Genomic DNA, 25667 nt, shown 5'->3' with positions numbered 1-25667 from the left:
TCAAAGAGCGTAAAACAGGCTATTATAGATGGCCTTATGTGATGCACTGTATTTTGCGCCAGTTAAGGCTTAGAAATAACGATGGAAAAAGAAAAAGAAAAAGAAAAAAAAAAACATAATTTTTCCCCTCAGACTACTGTTTATATGAATATAATGTGTATTTTCTGGTGGTATACAATGATTGTATAACAACTGTGTAATAAATGTGTGTAAACCAATTCTTTTGCCATAATAGGCAGGAGGGGCGATATTCTAAACCACACATTTTGAGGGGACCCATGGGTTTATATATCCGTCAAAATGTCGCGGCAAGATTCGAACCGCTTCCTGAAACAGTCAGGTACAAGCGAGACTTCGGACGTCATCAATGACGTCATTGGTCTAAAGCTATAAAAGCCTCGATACGCGCATCACTGAAAGAATCCGGGATATCTCGATACACACTCCGAATCCTCGGCGCAGAACGTAACATCACTATTTGAAAGGTCTTCTGGTATGTGTGCTTTTTTTGTGGTTAGGTTGGCCAATCACCATTAATACTGTAGGGTAATTACTTTATATAATAGTTTGTGGTTGTGCGCTCTCCAACACAGTGATAGTTTCCATTCTAAATTCTTTAATCCATGCAGGTATACTTGTGTTTTATAGCTAGCTTGAGAATATGAAACTTTTTAATGTAAGTAGTTAAAAATATAAGAAATGTATTACATTATGTATTTTCTTTACATGTGTGTTTATTTTGCATATTTTTGTAAATATATCTGCATGATATTACACATGCAGCACCACATCTGATCATAGCCTATATAAATCTATATATTATGAAGTGTATTACTGCAGTGAATCTCAACCTTTTTTGAGTAATGGACCCCTGTCATATCTGGAACCATCCTCAAGGATGGTATCATCCTTGGTATCATTAATGTCTTTGTGACAAATAAATGCAATCAAGTGTAATTTACTGCTATATTAGTTGACTTGTCCTATATTCATATAGTCAGTTATACTATAGGCTACATATATTGTCTTTTATGGAAACATGTCAAATGTCAAAATATACAAAAAAAAAAAAAAAATCATATTTAGATATTCTATAAGGACCCCCTGGCATTATGTCAAGGACCACTAGGGGTCCATGGACCCCTGGTTGAGAAACACTGTATTACCGAATACAAAATTGCATAGGCTACATTATGATATATTAGTAAATATATTGTCATATGTTTCAGTAGCATTGGCTATAAAAGCTAGCCTGACGTGGTCATACTCAATTCTAGTCAGAATATGAGTCTGATACTGCTCCATTGGGCTTTGATTATGGGGGCGTATTTCAACCGATCCAGGAAAGACCTCAATTGGATAGACCTACAACCAATCAGAGCTACAGAGTAAGTGACGTATGTTGAGCGACGCATAGTTGTCAACAGAACTCTTCTTAGCGACCATCGGGGCCAGCTGATAAATCAAACTTTTGCCGAATCCCGTAGGAAGGACGGCAAAGACATCTTTCCCATCGACAAATGCCTTGATCGCGGTCCTCTGTTCCTTTTTTAAAATTAATGCGCTGTCGATATCTTCTATAACGGACGCGATGGCGGAATCTACACATCTCAGTTCTTCAACAGCCATCATTGTTGTAAACTAATTGACCTTTCGCAAAGACCCGCCCCCCTTAGTTACTGTTGCTTTGTCCGACAAGCCGTGGCGCTGTCACGCCACACAGAGTGGAAAATACATCGCGGAGCAAAGAGGAAACTGACAACACATCGACAGACGAGACAGAGCAGGTTACTTATGATATTAAACAAAGTCCCAGCTTTCAAACTGTGTAGTTATTAAAAAAAATTCAAACAATAAAAACCGTTTTGCGCCTCAGCTCAAGAGGCTCGTAAACCGGTCATCTCTTCCTACTAGTCCATTTATAGCATCAAATAAACATGAATGAACATGAGAATGAATGTTGTTTCAAACGCGGAAAGACGTCAATATGCACAATTTTTCAAGTTTAACTCCACCGAGGTTAATCTTCTAACTCCTGACTGCTTTGTCGGACAAAAAGGCAGATGCGGCGTTCTGATTGGTTAGATCGCTTGTCAATCAAACTCCCCAAGCGCTCTTTGATGACGTGGCTGATTACGTTTCTGGTGATAATCTGTCAATCACCGCCCTGACAATGTGATTGGTCCGAACAGTTTCTGTTCGGGCATAATTACTCCTCTACGGATCGAGTCCAGACCGAACTCCCCAACCTCAAAATGTTGTGGGCGGGGCTAAGTTTGGCTGGCATCCAGGCTATATAAAAGCGGCAATTCCCTATTGTTCAATATAGCTTGTATATTTACAAATATATTATTCTGTAGCCTCTATTTTTAAATATAGTTAATGTTATATGTTTAATATATTGATCATTCATATAGGCCTATGGAAAATATATTTTCTTTCTGTAAATGTAGGCCTGCTACGTAGCCTACACGACATGATTTTTGATATCGTACGAGCTCGCAGGCGATTGTTTACTCTCGGGAGAAATCTTGGTCGCGGCTCGCATTATTACAATTATTTTTTAAGCATGTTTGAAAAATTCGGCCTGATTTTGACAAGACTGTCCCGTATTGCTAAATCATACACGTCACAGCCTATTCGGTTGTTAAGTCTGACGTCACACGGCAGCGCTTCTGGGTCCTAACGCTCAATCTCATACCACAAGAAAAACAACAAAGTGTGCTAATATACACACACAATGTGGTGTAATACTACAAAAAAATTATAATCATAACCTTTATCTCCATACCAAAATTCCAGATGGCCAGACAATGATTCATCTTTTATAAATCGTTAAAATATTAATATCTGTGAAGCTGTGAGCACGGAGATGGTTGTGTAGACTGTACGTATTTAAAATGTTCAACTTTTTAAAATGGTTGATGTTTAATATGAATAAATAGCGCTCATAAACGGCCGTCGATGGCATTCTCAAGTGAAACGAGTCAAGGCTTGGACCCGGAAATGGCGTTCCTTACGTCACGACTACGGTTCTAGATCTATGAATATTATTATTCAGTTAACCCATAGCCTAACTGTCGGCATATTTGCCTATAGTGTGAAGTTCCTGGGATCATATTTTCATATCAACACATCAGAAAATGTTGTAATGCTGGATTTCGTTTAGAATTATTTTATCTAACCCTCCACATTCTCGATTTTTTTAGGAACTTGTGAATTTATAAAATTATGACACTGCCTAAATGTTTTGTGGGTGCACAGGTGGAGTGTGAAGTTCCTGGGATCATATTTACATATCAACACATCACAATTTTATTTATTTTATTTTATTTTATTTTTTTATAATGCTGGATTTAATCTAGGCTTCTACTTTCCCGTTTTTTGAGAACTTGTAAAATAACAAAGTAATGATACCTCGAATATGCTCTGACGGCACAAACAGTTGTTTGTGCCATCAGAGTATGTAAATGATGTAATGGCATCATTACAGTTTCTGATGTTTTGATATGGAAATATGATCCCCGCCCCTCAAGCAACTGTAACATTTGGGAAGTTAACCGAACGTCCTGAATGTTCCCTGAAGGTCCACCAAATAACGTCCCCCAACCCCAGGCAGCACAGATATGTGGGGCCCATGGGTGTCACCTGGGCTGTCTAACTGCACTCTAAGAAGAAATGTGTAGAAAAATAACACATATTATGTGTAACACTCTAGTTTACACATTTTGTGTCAATATTGCATAAGAATGTGTTGGAAGAATTCAGTTGTTTTACACATATTATGTGTAGTTTTAAAATTAACACAACCTGTGTATTTGTTCACAGCATCAACACAATCTGTGCAGCCAAGAACACCTGTAATGTGTTAATATTACACATTTACACATCTTTGTGTTAATTTCAGAGGTGAAGACCAGACCTCCAAAACCAAGACGGTGTGGTCGAGACCAGACCTTCCAAGACCAAAACAAGTCCATTCAATCAAGATAATTCATTAATCGTGTGACTATTGAACATTAGTGATGAACACCTACTGTTAAAAAAAAAAAAAAAAAAAAAAAACACACAGATCAACTCTCAACATTAGGAAACAAGCTACTAAAAAGATAAATAAACAACAGCAAAAAATAAAATAGTGAGAATAAAGAAAATTACTAAGACAATTCAGCTCATAATGTAGGTGCGTTCACGCGGCCTCGTAATTCCTGTAGTTACAAGATTCTAGCTTGTAAAAAGCGTTCACGTCCTCATAGAGCTCGTAATTACAGCTTGTAAGCTGGGAGTTTTCTGAAAGCTCCCAGATGTACCACGTGGCCGCTGTACCACCTGACCGCTGTAGATTGATTTATTAGGCGTTGATAGTGGTGCCATGGAAACGCATAATTCCCAGTCCAAGGACCAAAAGGACGTGAACAGCTCCGAATATAACGTCACGTGTTGTCATTTCAAGATTCCGGTAAATACGAGGTGACTTGAATGCAGCTTTGATTCATGCAGCAATGCATGATGGGAGGCATGAATGAATTTTGATTGGTGGCACCCAGAATGCATTGCAACATGCTTTATTATACTCACCATTGTTGAGATTCACAGGCTGGTTCTTGATGTCTGTGTGTGCCTACAAGAAGGTTTTTTGTTTGTTTGTTTGTTTGTTTGTTTTTTAAATCAGAGCAACTTTTGAGAAATCCTGTGGATTATATTGATAAAGTTGATCTTCTGCTGTGGAATCACAGTGATCCTTTAATCAATAATGAAAATCTAACTCAGAAATTAGGCTCTAAGTGAGTTTGCTGATTCAGGTCAAATGATGATTCTGTGATAACACACTTGATCATCTTTTCTCTTTGTTTGTCAAAATTACAACAGCCCAAACAAAATCTAGTATTAAAAAGTCAAGGGTCAAGAGCTCAACTAAAGCAAATCCTGATCTCCATGATGATGACTTTAAAAATTGTGATTTTCTCCTTTGGTGATTCTTCTTGTTAACATCAAATCACCTTCCTGACACATTTACTGTGTTAAAATCATCACACAAAGAATGTGTCAAAATTAACACAAGTGTTGTCCCTAAATTCACATACTGATGTGTAAGAATTTAGCCAATTTGAGTAATTTTTTAACAAATGCTTTGTGAAACACAGAATGTCTGTGTTTGACACAGCGAATGCCCCATAACACAAGCACTGGTGTGTAAGACTTTTTTTGACTGGACTTGACAAAGAGATCATTGCAAATTTGGCCTTTATGTTCAGAAGTAGCACAGGTGTTTTATTTTGTTGTTGTTTTCCTCTTTCCTTCAATGATTCTGCCTGTTAACAGCAGGTGTTCATCACTAGTGCTTGATTAATGACTTAATTATTTCATTAACTGAAAATAAAAATAAACCTGACCTCGATGATGGTAACTTAAAATAGTGATTTTTCTCCTTTGGTGATTCTGCTTGTTATCATCAGGTGTCTTCACTAATGGTCAATCATCACTCAAATAAACACTTATTTATCTCATTAATGCTTCAGTGGGTGGAATAAAAATATGGCAGGACTTTTACTCTCTGACCCCCTCTAACCCACCTCTGCAATATTCAATATACTCTGTTAATTCTCAATAAGATTTCTTTTGTAGAAATAAAGTTAATCTGGTCAGTAATAAGTGTAATAATGTGTAATGGCTGGAAGACAGTTGTAGTTCTGCTCGTAGTTGTAGTTTCTGCTCGTATTTTTTCCGTTCTTGTTCCTCTTTTCAGTTGTTCTGCTTGTTAACAGCAGGTGTTCATCATTAATGCTCAATCATCACTTAAATATAAACTTAATTATCTCACTGTAACACAGCGTCAATGTTACTTTTACTCTGTAGTGTGGACACTAGAGGATGTCCCTATGGGGTTGAAAGGGTTAAAGGTGTAAGGTAAAAAGACACACCCACAAAATGTAATTTAACAGTTACAAACTCTTAATTAAAAAACAGTTATGTACTGGCAACACTGTTGCCAGTAGTTTACTGTGAAATTGAGTTTTGTGGGTCACCATTGTGCTCAAGAGTAGAGCCTGTGCCTAGGTTCAGGAGAAGATCGAGAGACATTGGTAATATGCTGCATGTTGTTTTATTTAACAGGTGGTGACTGTGTAGTTGTTGGTGCAGTGAAAATCTTTTTGTTTAAAATGTTTGTATTGAACCTTAAAGAAATAAGTTTGTAGTAATTATATGCTCATATTATTAACATATAATAAAAATTAGTTTGTAAACATGAATGGCACTCTGACAATTTGAGGCAGTTGGTTTCTGCAAAAGAAATGAGGTAACATGAGTTTTAATTTAGTACATGGTATATTTACAGTAACATACTGTAGATTACGGTAAATTTACGGTATTTTACTGTAAAAAAGCCCGGCAAGGTCTAACAGTGTATGTATTGAAGCAGCAGTGGATTCCAGAATCCACCCCTTCACCTCTTCTCTCTGACTCCTCAAGATCATTTGTGAAATTGTTCAAAACTGGGTTTCATGAGTTGCTGTTCATCTAAACTCTACAGCTATGGACTCAAGAACAGTGTTGGTCTTATTATGGATGTTGCTGTCGTCCTCCACTGGAATCAAACTAGATGGAAATGGTTATGTTGATGTTACCATTGCAATCAGTTCAAGAGTACCACAGGATAACACGCTCATTGATAAAATCAAGGTGAATATATATTTTTTTTGTCTATTTAACAAAATGTGCATGAATGGTTTTAGTGAATTTTGTGAAAGATAATATTTTCTTGCAGATTTAAAGAAAATCATAAAATGAAATACATAATCAAGTTTCATTGATAGTATTTGTGAATGAATAAATTAAAGTATAATTATTTTTATAAATACTGTACCACACATTTTGAATTTTTCTCATTTTTCATTCTGACAGGACATGGTCACTGAAGGGTCAATTTATCTTCATCAAGCATTGGATAAAAAGGTCTATTTCAAAGAAGCTACGATACTCGTTCCACCCCACTGGAATAGTACGGATTTTACCAAAGCAAGAGCAGAGTCTTATGAAAAGGTACAGAGAATTATGCCATTTTATCTTACATGTCAAATATTGATGTTTAAACATTTCATTAACATACTGCTGACAATTTCAATGTGAAATGCAGGCAAACATAAGAATTGATAATGCTAATCCAGCATATGGTGATGAACCCTACACTCTTCAATATGATGAATGTGGAGCTGAGGCTCAGTTCATTCATTTCACCCCAAACTTCCTCCGAGACGACACTCTCATTAAGACTTATGGGTCAAGAGGTGAATGTCATTTGTTATCCTTCAACATCTATCCAGGTTAATGCACTAATCTCTGTTTTATTAACAAGAATGTTTGTTTGTTTGCAGCAAAGGTCTTGGTTCATGAATGGGCTCATCTGAGATGGGGCGTGTATGATGAACACAGTGAAACAAATCCATTCTACTACTCTAATGGCCGTATTGAAGCTACAAGGTCATAAAACTCTAACAACAACAAAAACATTATTACAGTCTTATTATTATGATCATAACCATTGATTTCCTGCTTATCTTTAGGTGTAGCAAAAACATTGAAGGTCAGTTTTATGATGAATCACATCAACCGTGCCACACTGATCCACAAACTTTACTACCGACTAAAGGGTGCAAGTTTTTTCCTAACAAATATCAAAACACAGACAGCTCTATAATGTTCTTACCAAGCCTGGATTCTGTAAGTACAGATTTTACATGTTCCCACACATGCAAAAATGATCTTTGACCATTTGCAACATATAGAATGATGTAATTATTTCAAGTATTTTGTTTCAGGTGAGCACTTTTTCATTTTGTCGTGAAAACGAGCACAATTATGAAGCCCCAAACTTGCAAAACAAAAAATGTGGCAAAGCAACACGGACTGTGATATTTGAGGATTCTGTTGATAAAGACGCACTTCATTCTCTGAAACCACTGCTGTCCTCTCCACCAGCGCCAACTTTCAAAGTTGTGCAGCGAATGCATCGGGTTGTTTGTCTCGTCCTTGATGTCTCAGGAAGCATGACAGTATGCCATAACATTAACTTTACTTGAAATCAAAGATGCTTCCATTATAACCTTTAATGCTTTGATATGAGCTTAATCATTTATACCTGATATTACATGCATTTTTTTATTGCACCCCTTTTCTAGGGCTCCAGAATCCTCCGACAGCAGCAGGCTGCCACACATTTCCTGCAGACCATCATTGAGGATCAAGCCAGTGTTGGAATTGTAACCTTTAGTGATAATGCTAATACTCTGAGCCCCTTGACTACTATTGACAGTGAATCCACACGAGAGAAACTCATCAAATTGTTGCCAAAAGTAGCAGGTGGAGGGACATACATTTGTAAAGGCCTCAATCTAGGCTTACAGGTGCCATATTATTCATGTTTATGATGCGTTAAGTATATAGCCAACTGTTTGTTTTATACCAATGTTCTGTATTTGTCTTCAAAACTTAAAGGTACTCAAAAATGACAATGGGAATGTGATAGGGGATGAAATCACTTTTCTGACAGATGGTGAAGCATCAGACAATATTAATAGTTGTGTTCCAAATGCAACTGAAAGTGGCGCCATTATACACACAATAGCTTTGGGTAATAAAGCAGATAAAGCACTGAGGGAAATGGCTGACAAAACTGGTAAGTACCATCATCACATAATGACGTATGTGTTTGGGACATTAACAGAACATTCCCACACGGTCCTCTGTTGGTCACACTGTTAGACCTTGCCAGACTTTTTTACAGTAAAATACTGGCAACACTGTTGTTTGTAGCATATAAAATGTTTTTTTTTTTTTGTTACCATTGTGGTGAAGATGTGCGCTTGTGCTTAGGTTGTGAGTAGCTGTTCAAACTAATTTGTTTATATATCTATAAAAACTACATACATGCAACTTTGTATATGCAAAGTGTAACATTTGTGGCTTGCAAGTAATGATTAGATAAAGAACTTATCGTCATTAGCTTCCACACAGTTAAAGCTTGTTGAAAACAACATAGACTTATTTTACGTAGCCACCCAGAGCCTAACCACAAGGTCTACACTTCAGCATAATGGTAACCTCAAAAAATCAACATAACATAAACTCTTTTAAATGTCAAATATAACTGAACATCAAACTTTAAAAGGTATTTCCCTTTAATAAAAACCATATTAAACAGCACTTGATTTCAACATTTACTGTCCCGATCTATCCCTACGCAAAGCATGCTGGGAACTAGAAATTCACTGCCCAGTTTCAATCAATGCAACATAAATGATTCATGTAGTCCCAACACAAATGGTTTAGGTTAACCTAACATTTTGCAAATTTAATTTCATTTAACATAATACAATTGAGTTCAAATGCCAATTAAGTAAAAAAATAAAGATTTGTTTTGGTTCAGCTTATTTTATTTAAATAAACTGAGCAAGTTAGAATCATTTTTTAGAGTGTGTGAAGTTTTAGCTCAAAATAGCTCATCCCATAGTCATTTTTTTAACTGCCTATTTTGGGGCGTAATTAAAAATACGCGGATTCTGTGCGTGTCCTCTTTAAATGCTCGCCAGGCACGTGCACACATAGACATAAAAGTGGGCTTGAGCCCCTGCCCTTTTTTTCATTGAGAGAAAGTGCCCTTTTTTCTGGGGTGCTTTTTTTTTAATAAATGAATAAATATTCCTGTTTGATTCCCTGTCAAAAATATAATTTAGAAGAAATCTACTGATGCAAACAGACAGATGGTAGTAGGCTTAATGCATGATGTGTAAATTAAAAAAGGCAGATTAATCAAATAATACATAGTATATCCACTAGATGGCAGCATATGCCTATTTTCAACAGGGTTGATCATGCGTAGAATGGTGTTTTGCATTTGGATATATATTTAGACATGATCAAAAACAACTTTGTCACAGTTTAGTTTATTTTTTTTAACTGTTAAACAGTTTCCGACTGATCTTTAGATATCACTGTGCCTCTCTCTCTCTCTTTCTCTCTCTCTCTGTGTGTTGTTGGGGATAAACAGTTTAGGACCCTTGAGACCAAATATGTTGAATAAAGACCCAGAGTCAGAGTTTAACAAAATTAATAAATTGAATAAAAATTTAATGAAGAATAGTTTGCAGTTTCTTCAGCAGAAGCCAGCTTGTCTCACAAGGAGTTCGTAGGCCGCTCTCCGTACATTCACATTTTCACAACAATTATTCTCTAACAGAGTCAACTAACTATGTCATTACTTCAGGTTGAATGATCCTGCTTAGAAAAATAGACTAATTTGGCAATCTTGCACACATGGACAGATAGTCAGAAGCATATCTCCATTCATCACGATGCTGTCAAGGAGACTCTGGATTTAGATACTGGATGTCCTTTTGGGGTCATGACATGACGTCTGCTGGTCTCAAGCACAGTGCCAGTTGTCCAGTACAAAAGACCTGCACAGAACACTTAGTGCACATACACAGATACGCATGATTCACAGCTTCTTCAAGGTTGAAGTTGATCTGAGCTCTGCTCTGAGCAGGAAACTTCCCCAAAACATACTGATAACATGTTTGTTTCTCTCAGTGAGAGGTACAGACAATATACAAAATTATTTTCTAGTGTTTGAAAAGGAAAATAAATGCTTTAACATACGTTGAAGTCATTCAAATAATTTAACAGAAAGATAAATGTTGATTAATAACTTAAAGGTGTCCTAGATTCAAAAATTTAATTTACCTCGGCATAGTTAAATAACAAGAGTTCAGTACATGGAAATGACATACAGTGAGTCTCAAACTCCATTGTTTCCTCCTTCTTATATAAATCTAATTTGTTTAAAAGACCTCCGAAGAACAGGCGAATCTCAACATAACACCGACTGTTATGTAACAGTCGGGGTGTACGCCCCCAATATTTGCATATGCCAGCTCATGTTCAAGGCATTACACAAGGGCAGCCAGTATTAATGTGCACAGCTGAATCATCAGACTAGGTAAGCAAGCAAGGACAACAGCGAAAAATGGCAGATGGAGCGATAATAACTGACATGATCCATGATATCATGATATTTTTAGTGATTTGTAAACTGTCTTTATAAATGTTTCGTTAGCATGTTGCTAATGTACTGTTAAATGTGGTTAAAGTTACCATCGTTTCTTACTGTATTCACGGAGACAAGAGCCGTCGCTATTTTCATTTTTAAACACTTGCAGTCTGTATAATTCATAAACACAACTTCATTCTTTATAAATCTCTCCAACAGTGTAGCATTAGCCGTTAGCCACGGAGCATATAGCCTCAAACTCATTCAGAATCAAATGTAAACATCCAAATAAATACAATACTCACATAATCCGATGCATGCATGCAGTATGCATGACGAACACTTTGTAAAGATCCATTTTGAGGGTTATATTAGCAGTACAAACTTTGTTTATGCACTGTTTAAGGCAAGCACGCGCTCCAGGGGCGGAGAGCGCGCGATTTAAAGGGGCCGCAACCTGAATCGCCGCATTTCTAATTATGCCCCAAAATAGGCAGTTAAAAAAATTAGTGTAAAAAAAATCTATGGGGTATTTTGAGCTTTAAGAGATATATACTGAAGCGGCAGTGGATTTCAGAATCCACTCCTTCAGTGTGTGTTTGTGTGTGTGTGTGTTACACTCTTGATGGTTTAGAGTTTAACCCTTTCATTGCTGTGTGTTTTTGACTGCATTAAAGGATAAGATATTTCGGTAACACTTTGCAAAAAGGTTTCATTAGTTAATTACTTTAGTTGACATGAACTAAGAATTAACAATACTTCTAAAGTTTTTATAAATCGTAGTGTATATTTTAATCTATTAATGTCAGTTACAGCATTTACTAATAGGCTACATTATTAAAATCAAATGTTGTATTTGTTAACATTAGTTAATGCACTGTGAACTATGAACAGCTGGATTTGTATAAACATTAACACCAATTAATAAATAATGTAACAAATATACTGCTCATTGTTAGTTTGTGTTAGTTAAAGGTGATAGAGAGGATTTTTTCGTCGACTGAGAATCCAAAAACTGTTACTGAGTTTTTGAAATGAGCGCATGCGTAAGAACAACCCCCCTTCCTTTCGAGGGAACGCCTCCCAAAATTCGTGCACGGGTATTGGAAAATGAGTGTTTACCACCGGCATTCGCTGTGTCGTGTTAGTGGATTCATTATGTCGGACTCACCGCAGGTAACTCATAATCTGCAGTTGTTACTCCTGTCTCCGGACAAAAACATCGCATGCGGCGCCTGTGGAGTGTGGAAAGTTACTGGAGCGTGCAGCCGCGCTCGTCTCTCACAAGGAACGGCATGGCAGTGATTGACAAGCCAGAGGGCCAATCCGCGCACGTCTCTCACAAGGAATGTCACGGCAGTGATTGACAAGCCAGAGGGCCAATCGTTTACGCGATGATTCATGTTATGAGTGCCTGTTTATTATCCAGTGCATATTTCTCATATGTTCTATGTTGGAATTAGGGGGGAAATTTATCACAGCCAGTGACGACATTCTCTCTAATCAGCTACTGAATGGATTTTCTTCACTCACAATACCAACAGGAGATCAAACAAAAGACCCAGTTCAGGTTTGACAAGTGATCACTCATTGCTCATGGTAAAACACTTTAAGATTATTATGATATTCTAACATAAATTTTTATCACCACTTTAGATAGACAGTGAGGGAATAAAAACATCAGACTGGTTCAATGGGACAATATCAGTGGATCAGACCATTGGTAGCAAAACCAGCTTTACAATAACCTATGAAATAAGTTTACCTGACATTTCCATACAGTCACCAAATGGCTCGACCTACTATCAAATGCATATGCGTCATGATGAACCAGCAAAAACAGTCAATTTAAAAGTTCCAGGAACTGCACAGGTATGACAACCTGCATTAGATTTCATAAGCTGCGTTTCCACTGTCGGTCCAGAAGCGAGCTAGCGCGTGCCAGGGCCAGTGTCACTTCCGGGGCTTCCTCGGGGCCAACAGCCAGGGTTTTTTGCCTGCCGAGTACCTTGGTCCAAAGTGGGCCAACTGGGGCTTGAGGACTGCTCATGAACAGCTCAAAACTCACTTTCAGACATCAGTGAGTGTTTGAAATAACTTCCTTGCAATGCGATGGGGATTCTGACACCGTATGAGGCAGAGGCATATCATCGCAATAATAAATACACACATTTATAGAAAATACCATAAGCTGCTTGAGGAACGTAGACAACTCATATATGATTATAATCGTGCATTTATTTTGTTTAATATTTAATTAGTCTCTTCCTTGTCCCTTTGTGTCTCATTTCATTTAACTTTGAAGGTTGCATCCTCAAGAGGATGAATCCTGTGAAGGATGCGGTATATGGAGTGTCCTTAACCAGAATTAAACAAGACGTCCTTCGTAGGACACACAGGAAGGAAAGGAAACAGGAAGTATCACGTTGCTATGCCAACGCGTTCACAGCAGCGTCGTTGCTTTCTCACAATAGTAGAATGAATGAAAATTATTTATACATTTGGAAAGTAATTTGTACTAAGTAACTCCACTCTCTAATATTAAAGACAGCTAACTGACTACCTATCTTCATCTCCGGATGGCCTATTGCCCCTGAGAGACAACCAAATGTACCCCACTAGTCACCGCCTATAAGCCACCGTTTCTTCTCCTCCATGCCACTTTTAAAGTGTCCCTTTGTGTGCTCCTCCACAGGTGTATCCCATCAAAACAGTCACGTGATTCTCCAATGACTACGCAGTACACTACTTACATTTAAACATATCTTCGCCATTTAGTTGGTTTTTTTTTTCTTCAAATAAATGACGGTTGTTAACAGTGACACAAAGAATTGTGGGCTATCTGCAGCAGCGAAGGATACACCTCATGCTAAGGCTGGGCCATATGGCAAAAATGTAATCTCGATGATTTTTTCCCATATTGATCGATAACGATATATATTTCGAACTGTTAATGCTGCCAGCTTTAAAAGAGTATCCCAACTATGACAAAAATTTGAGGGTTCATTAATTACATTTTAAAGTATAGCTTATTAACAAAAACAGATTACACATCTTCAAAAAATTAAGACAACTTACTAACTTAGCATGTAACTTTTAATTATAAACAAGCCCCAAATACACCTGGCTCTTATTTTGAAATGTCTACACAATGGCGGGCTGATTTTTACAACAGTCTAAAACATTTTATATAAAGGCCATAAAGTAGACATTGTAATAATTCATCAGCTTGAGTTCATTAGCAATTGCTTGGCATAAATCTGTGCTTTTCATTGATTGAGAATCACTTTGAAGCAGTCTAAAGCATTGAGCGTGCCTGTGGAAGTGTAGAACGTGCAACAGCGCCACCTTGTGACTTTGCAACATGCAGCGCTCTTTGTAAAATATCCTCTGCATCTCTGCAGCGCACGTGGGAATGTCAGCGGGAGTAAACAGTTCTAGCGCACACATAACGAGCAGGTACAAAACACGTAGGGAGAGGGGAGATTTTCCACTAGTTAATCGCTCACGGAGGGATTCATTATCTTTGGCGGATATAAAAGTATGAGAGGATAAAAATAATAAAACCATAAATGTGTCACCAAATATACTTGGGCGGCCGTTAATATACCTGGGCGGCCCGCCCAAGTAAAGTCTATGTGTGGGAAGCACTGTGATGGAATAGGTTGGTTGTGTTGCCAGTATTGTTTTTCCGATTACACATTTTACAGATCCTTACATTTTACCGTCCGATGACATATTTTACAGATCGTTTTAATCTGCGCCTGGTCGCTTTTCAAATAACCAAACCACTTCCATATAACTGAATTTATGCTACCTTTTTTGTTGACAACTTCATCATTTTTGTATAATAACCCTAGGTTAGTTTCACTTTCGTTGCTGCTTCCACTCATTTTTGTCGAGTTTGCTTTGCAAAGTGCCATAGGAAATTGACTTTGTTCTTTGGCGTGAACGTTAAAAGCTGCACACTGATTGGCTGTTGTCGCATAATTCTGCTGATTGGCTCTTATATCCATATAGAGTAAAAATGCTAGAGGTTATCATCGTTATCGACACATATTTTCTCGTGATTCAATAGGATATTGTTTAACGGCACAGTCCTGCCTCATGCATCCTCCGAATTCCTGTGAAAGAAGGGTGCATTTGAAGGTCGCATTCAGAGTGTCCTGCTTACTTTTCTGCGACCTCTGGAGGATGCAGCCTTTGAAATGAGACATGGCTCCTCTCATAAGCTCCCTCTGTTTCTCTGGCTGAAAGGATAGACGGAGAGATCGCTCAAAGTACCTCCTCGGATTGCAATCATTGCATAATTTCAAGGAAAATTTATATAAATGCTCAGAAGTTTAACATAAAAATATGATATTTTATCAATATTTTTCAAAATATGTAAGCCTTTGCAAATATGTAAAACATTGGTCAAATATTGTTGTTGGAATCTTAAGTCGTTAAGTAACACCAAACGTTCGCTTCTGTCATGCTCATTTTGCTAGTTTTCAGTCAGCTGGTGAAATAGTGAGGTCGTGTGATGTTGTTCTGTGGAGGCATGTTAAGGATGGGTTTTAGGGGAGGGCTGCGGGTCTACTGGCCCGACAGTGGAAATACAACTTGATTTTGGCCTAGGTGCTTGAGGTCCGAGGCTATTGTCCCAGCACGGCATGTTGTTAACCCTGGCTCGCACTGGTCCGACAGTGGAAAAGCGGCTATTAACTTTCCTAAAAAAAAAATTATTATTCATCTAATAATACTATTGTGTGTTTGCTAGCCTGGGGACTGGAAGTACAGTATCCAAACTACAATAAGTCAGTCTCTGACTATAACAGCAACAAGTCAAGCGGCGAGTGCTGATGTTCCCCCTATCATAGTCAAAACCCGCATGAACCAGCAGTTCAGTGACGGCACTAAACCCTTGATAGTGTTTGCTGAGGTCAGTCAGAATTACAGGCCTGTAATAAATGCTGAAGTGTGGGCTACGCTGGAGTCCGATTCTGGGCCTGCACAAACATTACAACTCCTGGACAATGGAGCAGGTAAATTACCCATAATTTTAGTTTCAATTGTGCACTCAACTTAAAATAAAAATAAATAAACTGTACAGTACCTTTCCAAATTCTATAACTCAGAGATCCATCTTTTTCAGGAGCTGATGCTTTTCAAAATGATGGAATGTATTCCAGATATTTCACAAAGTTTAAAAATGGGAGAAGCAGCTTGAAAGTAAGAGTGAAGAATCAAGATGGACAAGCCAGATTTACTCTCGAAAAAAAGAGTTGTTTCCCACCGGGATACGTGGTAAACGGTAAACCCTTGGTGGTTTTGAAAATATGAAAAGAAAAACTTACATTCAGACCAACAGCACAATCGTGAGCACAATCTCTCCACTTTAGCCCTGATGCCTTAGTAGTCTATGTTTGATGACATTGCAGGATATCCTAAATGAATGCATTTTGTCAAATGAAGTGATCTTCAACAGGTATCCCATGCTCAGTGAATAGAGAGCAGTGAACACTGCGTAGGGACCCTGTTAATTGGAATGCAGCTCGTTTTGAATGAATCATTTGAGATAATGATTTAGTTCCTCACTCATAAACACACTTGTATCTATGTAACCTGCAGAAAGAGTTAATGAATTCATGCACAAACTGGAACAATATAAATGTCAGTATATTTAGCTACACCGCTGCTTGGCGAAAAAACCTCAGAAAGAATCAGGCAGATTCAAGTTCTTCTAATTTCAGGTGTGGTGGAGCTGAACACTACAAAGCCTCCAGTTTCTGAGGAGGTTGGAAACTTTACCAGGACAGCCACCGGCGAGAGTTTTGAAGTGGTTTTTACAGGCACAACCCCACCAAATTTCCCTCCTAACAAAATCACAGATCTGAGTGCTGAGATCCAGGAGGACTCTGTGCTTCTCAACTGGACGGCTCCTGGTGAGGACCTTGACCAAGGGACAGGTAAAGCATACAGTTACTATACCAGAATTTAAAATTTCTTTAACGTTTTCACTGACAACATAAAAGTAGAGTCAAATTTGGAGAATTTAGATGAAATAATGTAAATTTAATTGTCTTGCATGGCATGTTTCTTTTCCTTTAAGCTAAATCCTATGAGATCAGGTGGAGCTATGACCTTCAAATGCTTCGTGAAAACTTCAGCAATGCTCATGTAGTCAACACATCTGCCGTCTTACCACTGGAGGCTGGATCAGCTGAACAGCATTCATTCAATCTCAGTTTCACAATCCAAAATGGCACCACACTTTTCTTTGCAGTTCAGTCTGAGGACAAACAAAATGCGAAATCTGAAACCTCTAACATCGCTCAAGCTTCAAAGATCCTCCCTGATCCAACCCCCTCTGCAATATCAAACCAAGGCTTGAATTTGACAGTTCTTGTAATTTCATTGTGTGTAGGTCATATGGTCATATGCTTTGCTTTTGCTGTAATCATATGGTTAGTGAGACGCAGAAAACGCCCTGGTCAATCCGATGCAAACAAATAAATAAATCCTTTTGTCTAATTTGAACATAACTATGTACATCCAACAACTTTAGAACATTTCTTAAAACAACCCTTTCTATCAAACAAAATTTTTTTATTTTCTCAATTTTTTATTTTCTGTATTGCCATCTCATGTAGAATTCTCATTTATAATAGATTCTCAATTGATTTATCTTCCTCTGAAATGTAAGAACCTTTAAATACAAAAGAAAAAAATATATTTTTGTATAGTAAGGCATGTATTAAACTTTCATTGTGATGATTTAAAGCACATTTTGAGATAAGTCATTCTTTGAATTTTAAATGGCATTTTTATGCCATTTCTATTTGTTTTTGGTCTCTAATTGTCATGCTTGAATGCTCAAAAAACATTATTTTTCGCTTTATTTTCTGTGCATGCTGTCACCGTTTTCATAGATTTGCATTTTTGTAGTTTACATAAAGACGATAACGGTATTATTTTAAAAAACTTCAACTTTGAAACCCATTTTTGAAACCCATTTTCAATCGATTCTCTTCAGAAAATTTGGACTAAACCAATAGAGTGGTTTAGTCCAAATTTTCTGAAGACTCGATTGCTTATATGATAAACAGATTAAATTTAGGCTTTTATTCACATATAAACATTGATCTGTGAACACAAACAAAAGCTCAACCATACTTTCTTGATGCGTGAGAACAAACCTTATTGGTTCTTGCAAAAGCTCAAACGTGCTGCGTAACACAAGAATGAACCTCACTGGTTCTTGCACATCAAGCAACATGCTTGAGCTTGTTTAATAATAATAATAATAACTTTATTTTATATAGTGCCTTTAAAAGCAGCTTCTCAAAGCGCTGTACATAAGAACATAAAATCACAACAGAATATAACAAAAATTTCAAAAAAAAAAAAAAAAAAGAATAAGAAGTGAAGAGTTTATTTGCAAAAACAGATAACTCCATTTTTATGAATTCTCACAAATCATGTTTTTTTATTGTGCATTCCAAGTAATATCAATCAAACTGAGGTTGGGTTGTTTTGATTAAGTAATAATAACTCTAAAAAATACAGGTAAATTAAAAAATTAAAATTCATTGGAAAGTATGTTTTTATATATATATATATATATATATATATATATATATATATATATATATTAAAAGTTTGTTTTTTAGCAAAAGCAGATAACTCCAACAGTCATTTTTTGGCAAAAGCAGATAACTCCACATTTCATGTTTCATAGTTAAACAAAACCCAAGTAATTGCATTTAAAACACTCTCAAACACACGTGCACACAAACGCACACACACCCACCCACCCACTCACGCGCGCGCACACACACACACACACACACATACACACACACACACACACACACACACACAAACAGATCGCCACAACAGTACACACACACACGCACGCTCTCTCTCTCTCTCTCTCTCTCTCTCTCTCTCTCACACACACACATAAACAGATCGGCTCACAAGTACACACACACGCACGCGCGCACAAGTAAAAGGACAACCAATTTTTCAGCATGTAAGTCGTGTATGGTGTACAAGGACTTACAGGAGTCGAAATTATAAATCCTCGATCACTTTTAGTCAGCTTTGATAAAACTTCCCTCAGCTAGCGCGTCTTTTTGAAGTGACTAGAAGCCTTGTCACCTGACCTGAATACTGTTCGCTGATTCGCTAAAACGGACTTATCGGTTTCTGTACACAAACAAAAAGGGCGCTTGTCGGCTTCTGCTGTAAAACGTGAACTTGCGATGCCTGACAGTGGACAAAACCGGCTTTTCTGACAAAATGGATTTAGGGTACAGAACATGCTATATATGGAGAATATTGCTCAGCACTTAGTCCATTTTTAAAAAAAATGCCGTTTTTTTGCAAATGAACTCTTCAAGTACAGAATTAAAAATACAACTAAAAGCAACTTAACAAAATAAAATTACATAAAAGCTTCCCTAAAAAAGAATGTTTTTAAACAGGATTTAAAAATGTGCAAGGATTTCAAAAAAGAAGCATTTTGTATCTAACAGGCAAGGAATTCCAGAGTTTAGGTGCAAGATTTGAAAAAGCCCTATCACCCATAGATCTCAAGCGAGTTACAGGGACAGTTAAAAGACCAGCATTGACGGATCTAAGATTTCGAACTGGGGTGTAAGGTGTCAAAAGGTCAGCCAAATATTGAGGTGCCAAATTATTTAATGCTTTGTAAGTCAGTAGTAAAACTGAGGGCTGTTTCATAACTGAGGGCTGTTTGATAAAAGATGCTAAGAAAAGCGAGGATTAAACTCCAAAACCTGACTTGAATTAACCTAACAAATGAGTTGGGGCTAAAGCGGTTTCATAAAAGGTAATTGATGTTCACGCAGTCCCGCTAATTCGATCCAGGTTTACCTAGTCAAGATAATTTCGTGTGCACGCTTTTTTTAAGCAGCCCTAGAGGTCGATCATGGATCAAAACGATCCACCATAGGAAACAGCATACATTTTGTGCTATTTTATGCACTTGAGACATGGTGTTTTCCTCAGTGCATAACTTACATTTCACAAATTTATTCTCTATCTGTAAATGTTAGAAAGTTGATGCAAAAACTTGAGAAATCCAGGCCAGTGTCTTTTTTTGGAATGATTTAGTCAGACGACGTTGGTCACAATAACAAACACCAATTTTAAAGCAATTATTTTAAGCCTAGGCAGTTAAGAGGAAACATTTCTTAAATATATTTTATCATTCATCTATGTAATAAAAAAAGTATCCTTTTTACAGTTGTTCATGAGCTGTTCTGATAATAAAAAAAAATGGATCCATGGTTAACCATAATCATAATCTCTGATGACAGCATTTGTGATATAATGATTTTACAGTTTGGGATTTTTTTTTATAAAAAAAAATAAAATAGCCAGAATAAAATATCTATTAACCAAGATGGAGTGACTAAAATCATATCTCTACCATCCATATTCTATTTAAGAGAACTCTGTAACACACGTCTGTCCTGAGGGCAGAGTCTAAACTCTCTTCATTGCACAACATTCCTCCTAGTTTGTGAATGCAATGCTTTCTAACTAGGTCCAAACCCAGTTTTTAATGCATTTCATAAAAAGGTTGGACTGGTGCTTATTGAGTAGGTTAACAAAATAAAGAACTGCTATGAGACTATTACCAATTTGTAAGTTGTGATGACAACAGTACCTGCACCCACACTCGAGGAAGAGATGGAAGTCAGTTGGGCCTGTTTGGCGGTTTTAGTGTCTCTCTTCATCCAGTACTTTAATCTGTCATGAGGACCAGGTGGAACATGAGGTTGAATCTGAATGCAGCCATCTTTCTCTCTCTGCATCTCATGGCAGGATGTTTCCGTTGTTGCTTCTGCATTAACTCAGTCTTTTCGTTGTCAGCCCTCAGAAGTTTCAGCTTCCTCTTTCAGGGGTTGGGCTGAAGGCCCATCAACCAGTGCCTGCGTTTCTCTGCAGCCTGAGTCCTTGAGTCTCTTTCCCCCACTGGCATGCACAGTCTATTTGCTCTTGTTTGTGTTGGGACAGCTTCTTCTGGAAATTGAACACTCAGAGAATGGCATAAATCAAATTGACCCCACATAAATTGTCATCACAGTCGTATATGAGCAATCTGCTCTGCTTTTACTTATTTTAAGAGTCTCATCCAATTGACAACAGCAGTTCTGTATTTTATTTTAATAAAGCAAGTTCTTCCTTGCAGAAAATAGAAGCAAGTTCTTCTTTGCAAAATGCAGAAAAGAGCAAACTAAACTATATTTTTAATTATCTGAACATATAAATAATACTCACAAATACATCAAAATCAAACAAAACAAAATAAAAATTTTCTTTCTTTACTTAAATCAATTTAATTTTGACTTAGTCACTCAATCTTGTTCTCATTCAACACAATGCAAAAGTTATTTCCATTAACACATGCTAAAAATCTTTACAATAAATCAAGCTGTCCACCAGGGATTATGAATACATATTTCAGATGTCTTCAGATGACAGATAAAAAAACATAAAAAACTATATTTTTGCTTCACTCAGTTAATATTGTACTATTTATTAATTTCTCCTTTAAGTAGCTCCACATCTCATGTATATAGTATTTTTCTTTAACCCTCTGGAGTCTGAGGCTGATTTGGGGCCTGGAGAAGTTTTGACATGCCCTGACATTTGTGCTTTTTTCAGTTGTTCATAAACATATTAATGGAAAAAGTGTCATTACACTCAGCACAATCTAGGCTACCATAATATGTGAGGAACATGTATGTACATGTTTGTGTTTTTGAAGGAATAGCGTTTATGCGTGGTTATTGAAAAACAAAAAACTTAAGTCACTGAAATAAGGCCAAAAAAATAATATTAAATCTGTGTTCACAAGACTTCTGGGTATTAGAGGTTGTAGACTAGAGTTTTTGCTTCAAAATTATGTAAAAATTATCCTTCCTACTCCTTCATATTGTAGCAACTGTGGACGAACCAGACAAATGAATCATTCAGATGATTCTTTCAAAACATAATTCTAATTCAGAATTGAGGTTCCGGCTCCGGCCCGTCTGCAGATAAAGACAGGCTGATTACTTTTACGACACATGCTTCCTGATAGCAGAAGCGACATACCAAAGGGTCACCCAAGAAGACAGAGAGACAATCCAGACCCTCTTGTTTCCTTACTTCACAGGAAAGCCAAAGAGACTGTTGAACAAATAAATCTGCTTCAAAATTGTTCCAACAATTTTAACGGACTTATCAAACATCTTTTAACTACATACATTTTGCATTATGTGTCCACAAGTACTACCTGTAAACAGTTAGGCTTTAGAACACTCACAATTCATGTAAATGTGTTAACTCTTGACTGAATGACTGAAAGTATGCCTTATTTGGACTTAATTTGATTCTTTCCCCCTTTCCTATATCCTGACTTGAATGAAATCTGTTTAAAATGTATTGTATTCCATTTAATAGAAATTATGTTAAAGTGGCACTCTCTGCTGAAGCAGAAACAGGATGTAACACTTATGTTTTATTGGGGGCAGAGGAAGGCCCTCTTGAAACAGGACAATGTCTGATTGGCCAAGACTCCTCAGAGGTGTGACAAACAACTAAGTTTAAATGATCATATTGCAAGATAGTGAACGGGGGAGAAGTTGGTTAGTAAACGAGAAAGGAGTTGGTTAGTTCTGGTAAGAGAAGTCAAGACAAGTACCAAGAACAATGGAGTAACAAGAAGAACAGACAAGCCACTCATTCAAGCCATCCAACCTTCACTCACTTTTCTTTTCTTTACTTAATTTTCCTTTACCGCTGAAAGTCTTGTGTCCTAAGTTTCGCTGCAAAGTTCAACCAACGACTTTTGCCGCTTCAACTCCAGCGACAAAGACACTTCCCTTTAATTTTTCAGCAAGCTCAAACGTGATTGGGTTCTACCGAACACAACACGGACCTTGAATACCCTGCGACAACTCATCGACTTGGAAAACTCTTCTCTACACGCCAACGAGGGATATTCACATTCAAAGTCGACGCAAGCAAGTACCTCCAGATTAAAACTGAACTGGTGCATTTAATGATTCATGGTTCGTTCAGGTCAGATCTTCTGAAAAGCATAACTTTGTTAGGAATTCATCATATCCCACTCTCTCTCTCTCTCTCTCCTAAACTCTTTCTCTCTCACTTCCTGTCTTACTGCAACGCGTATGAATGAATGTATGTATGTATGTGTGTGTTCGTGGTAGATTAGCTTGTGTTAGAATAAATAAAATCTCTTGTAGATTTTAAAAGAAAGTGTCTTGTATTATGTGCTTTATGATTTAATGTCTTAAACTGTGATCAAGCTACCTGCTTTAATCAGGGTTTTCAAGAGTGTTGGATATTTATATCCGTTAGAAGAGCTTATTACGGCTCGAGCAAATGAACGCTGGACGAATCAGTTGCTCGGTCGTAATCTAAACAACTCTTTATTCATTTGAGCTAATTTTACTTCCTAGGGTGTTTTCCCTACAATATAAAACAATAGAGAGATTTAAATTTTCTAAAACATCTTTGGTCAAGAAACACAGTATGCGTGGAGGCGTGAATCATCATGAATAATGGGTGATTCTTACCTGAGAAGACAAAATAATCGCATAAAGAGCTCTAATGAGCTGCATAAATAATGAGCTCTTTCAGACAGGTAGGCTGTGAAAAAACCCTCTGTGATCATGTCAAACATACAGAAAAAAACAGCAATACTGTGAAATATTATTACAATTTAAAATAATGGTATTCTATTATATTCTTTAAAATATAATGTATTTCTGTGATGCAAAGTGTCTGAACAATTATGTTACCTCTATGGCATTTCATATAGGCTTTTAGCTTAAAAGCATGCACATTTGGAGAAATATTGATGGATTCTCATATGTTTATGTCAATTTTCTATACAGAGGAGTAATTATTCAATATTTATTGTCATTACTATGAGCGCTGGATACTGTGTTTTCAATTCATACTTGCAGCCGGAGGGCGCTCTGTGCACCTTTAGTCCACAAATGCCTGCTAAAGAAGAATAGGCAATCCAGGAACTAACCGAACTAACAGAGGCCAGAGATCGCTAACTATGGCTATTCAAAACACTTTTCAAGACTCAGAATTTGCATCTGAATAGCGCTCGCTCCGTGGGCGTGGCCGCATTAGCGGATAATGAGCTGAATCACAGACTTCTGACATGGCTCTGTTTTCATACAGATTACATAAACAGAGAATATTTGTTTTCGATTTGACTTACATGATTTAAAACCTGACATCTCAACGTTTCTTTAGACATAAGTGTAATTTTTTTGTGATTAGTATTCACTAAGTTACAGTTAATTTTCTGAGAACTATCAGATTGGACTTCCTTCAGAGGGAGACGAGAGATCACGCATCATGTTAGTTTTCTTTATTTTACAAAAAGCACAACATTGTGTTTTTACTCTGAGTGTACACAAATAAAAGAAGATATTCAACAGATTAAAATGGTGTATTACTCTTAATTGTATGTGCAACATTGACGGAGTATTTTGAGTCTCTTTCCCACTGGTAAGAAAAAAAACGTGGTGGTATCGCCGGCGATACCTCAGACCTCAGAGTGTTAAACTTTAACCTATCTGAGACAATGCATAAAATAATAACAAAACAAAAACTATTCAGCAGAATTATCTAAATACAGTTGTACATATTGTATCACTAAAATTTGAAACATAATACTCTAAAGATAGCAGCACACTTGATCTAACACAGAGGGTACAGTACAGAGCAGAACAGGAATATGGTTCAAAACTAACTTCACCTCATCAAAGTGACTTGGAGGAAATAGAGGCAAATAGCCATTAGTTTAATTTGTAAGCCTTTTTACAATCCAATCCAATCCAATCTCCTTTATAGGAAGGACATCTACGCACAAAAATAACTGCTGATGTACTGCTCTGACAGCCACTCTGACAAGATCAAGTTATGCAGGAAATTTAAAAAGTTATTTAGTATTTTAGGTTTTAGTGCCATGCAAGGACTTCACTAATAGAAAAGGACATGACCGAGTAAAACTTCATCCATTAGATAAAACACTCAAAATACTCACTTTGTGGCTAAACACAATGTACAATGTTAATTTTTTTTTCTCTCTTACAATAGATTCTACAGATTTGCACAATTTAAATTTCTGATTTCTGGATTTAGACAATTTCAATTTTCTCTTGGTTTTAATTTTAAATATTACTATATTGTTTGCCAATGGATCTCAATTTAATAATTCAGCAAGGCCAGTCTTCTCCTGTTATCGTAGCTGCAGAGCCCTTTTTAGAAGCTTCCACCCAAAAACACGAGTTGACTTCACAGACTTTCAATAGCCTACCAACACAGTCCAAAAGTAGGTATTGATATCAAACAACAATAGTCATCCTCGCAACAGAGCGCTCCCTCATACATATGCTTCTCTGCCCGACTGACACAGAATACTCAGAATAAAATTGGTAATTCAGTATGAACACCAGTTATTCAATATTCAAAAATTCGGCAAAGGCCAGGACTTTATTTACTTTATATACTTTATTTACTTTACTTTATTAACTATAGTTAATAATAAAATTTTAGAGTTTTGTAA

General features: G+C 36.9%; 1 protein-coding gene across 2 annotated transcripts; it reads left to right on the top strand.

Annotated features, from left to right (window-relative positions):
- Positions 1–405: 405 nt before the first annotated feature.
- On the top strand, positions 406–17817 carry LOC125248390 (calcium-activated chloride channel regulator 4A-like). 2 transcript variants are annotated; one of them, XM_048160234.1, is made up of 15 exons: positions 406–493; positions 6533–6681; positions 6904–7041; positions 7136–7286; positions 7374–7479; positions 7563–7719; positions 7818–8051; positions 8178–8402; positions 8494–8674; positions 12511–12617; positions 12704–12919; positions 15810–16074; positions 16185–16343; positions 16783–16998; positions 17142–17817. In XM_048160234.1, the coding sequence occupies exons 2-15, from the start codon at positions 6535–6537 to the stop codon at positions 17543–17545; spliced, it is 2706 nt and encodes a 901-aa protein (XP_048016191.1). In that variant the 5' UTR covers positions 406–493; positions 6533–6534; the 3' UTR covers positions 17546–17817. The 2 variants fall into 2 exon arrangements, with proteins under 2 accessions (XP_048016191.1, XP_048016192.1); XM_048160235.1 differs by lacking the exon at positions 406–493 and having other exon boundaries at positions 5459–6681.
- The last annotated feature ends 7850 nt before the right edge of the window (positions 17818–25667 follow it).

Source organism: Megalobrama amblycephala, linkage group LG16 (genome assembly GCF_018812025.1).
Source record: "Megalobrama amblycephala isolate DHTTF-2021 linkage group LG16, ASM1881202v1, whole genome shotgun sequence".
Taxonomy (NCBI): domain Eukaryota; kingdom Metazoa; phylum Chordata; class Actinopteri; order Cypriniformes; family Xenocyprididae; genus Megalobrama; species Megalobrama amblycephala.
This window is presented reverse-complemented; position numbering and strand designations above follow the sequence as displayed.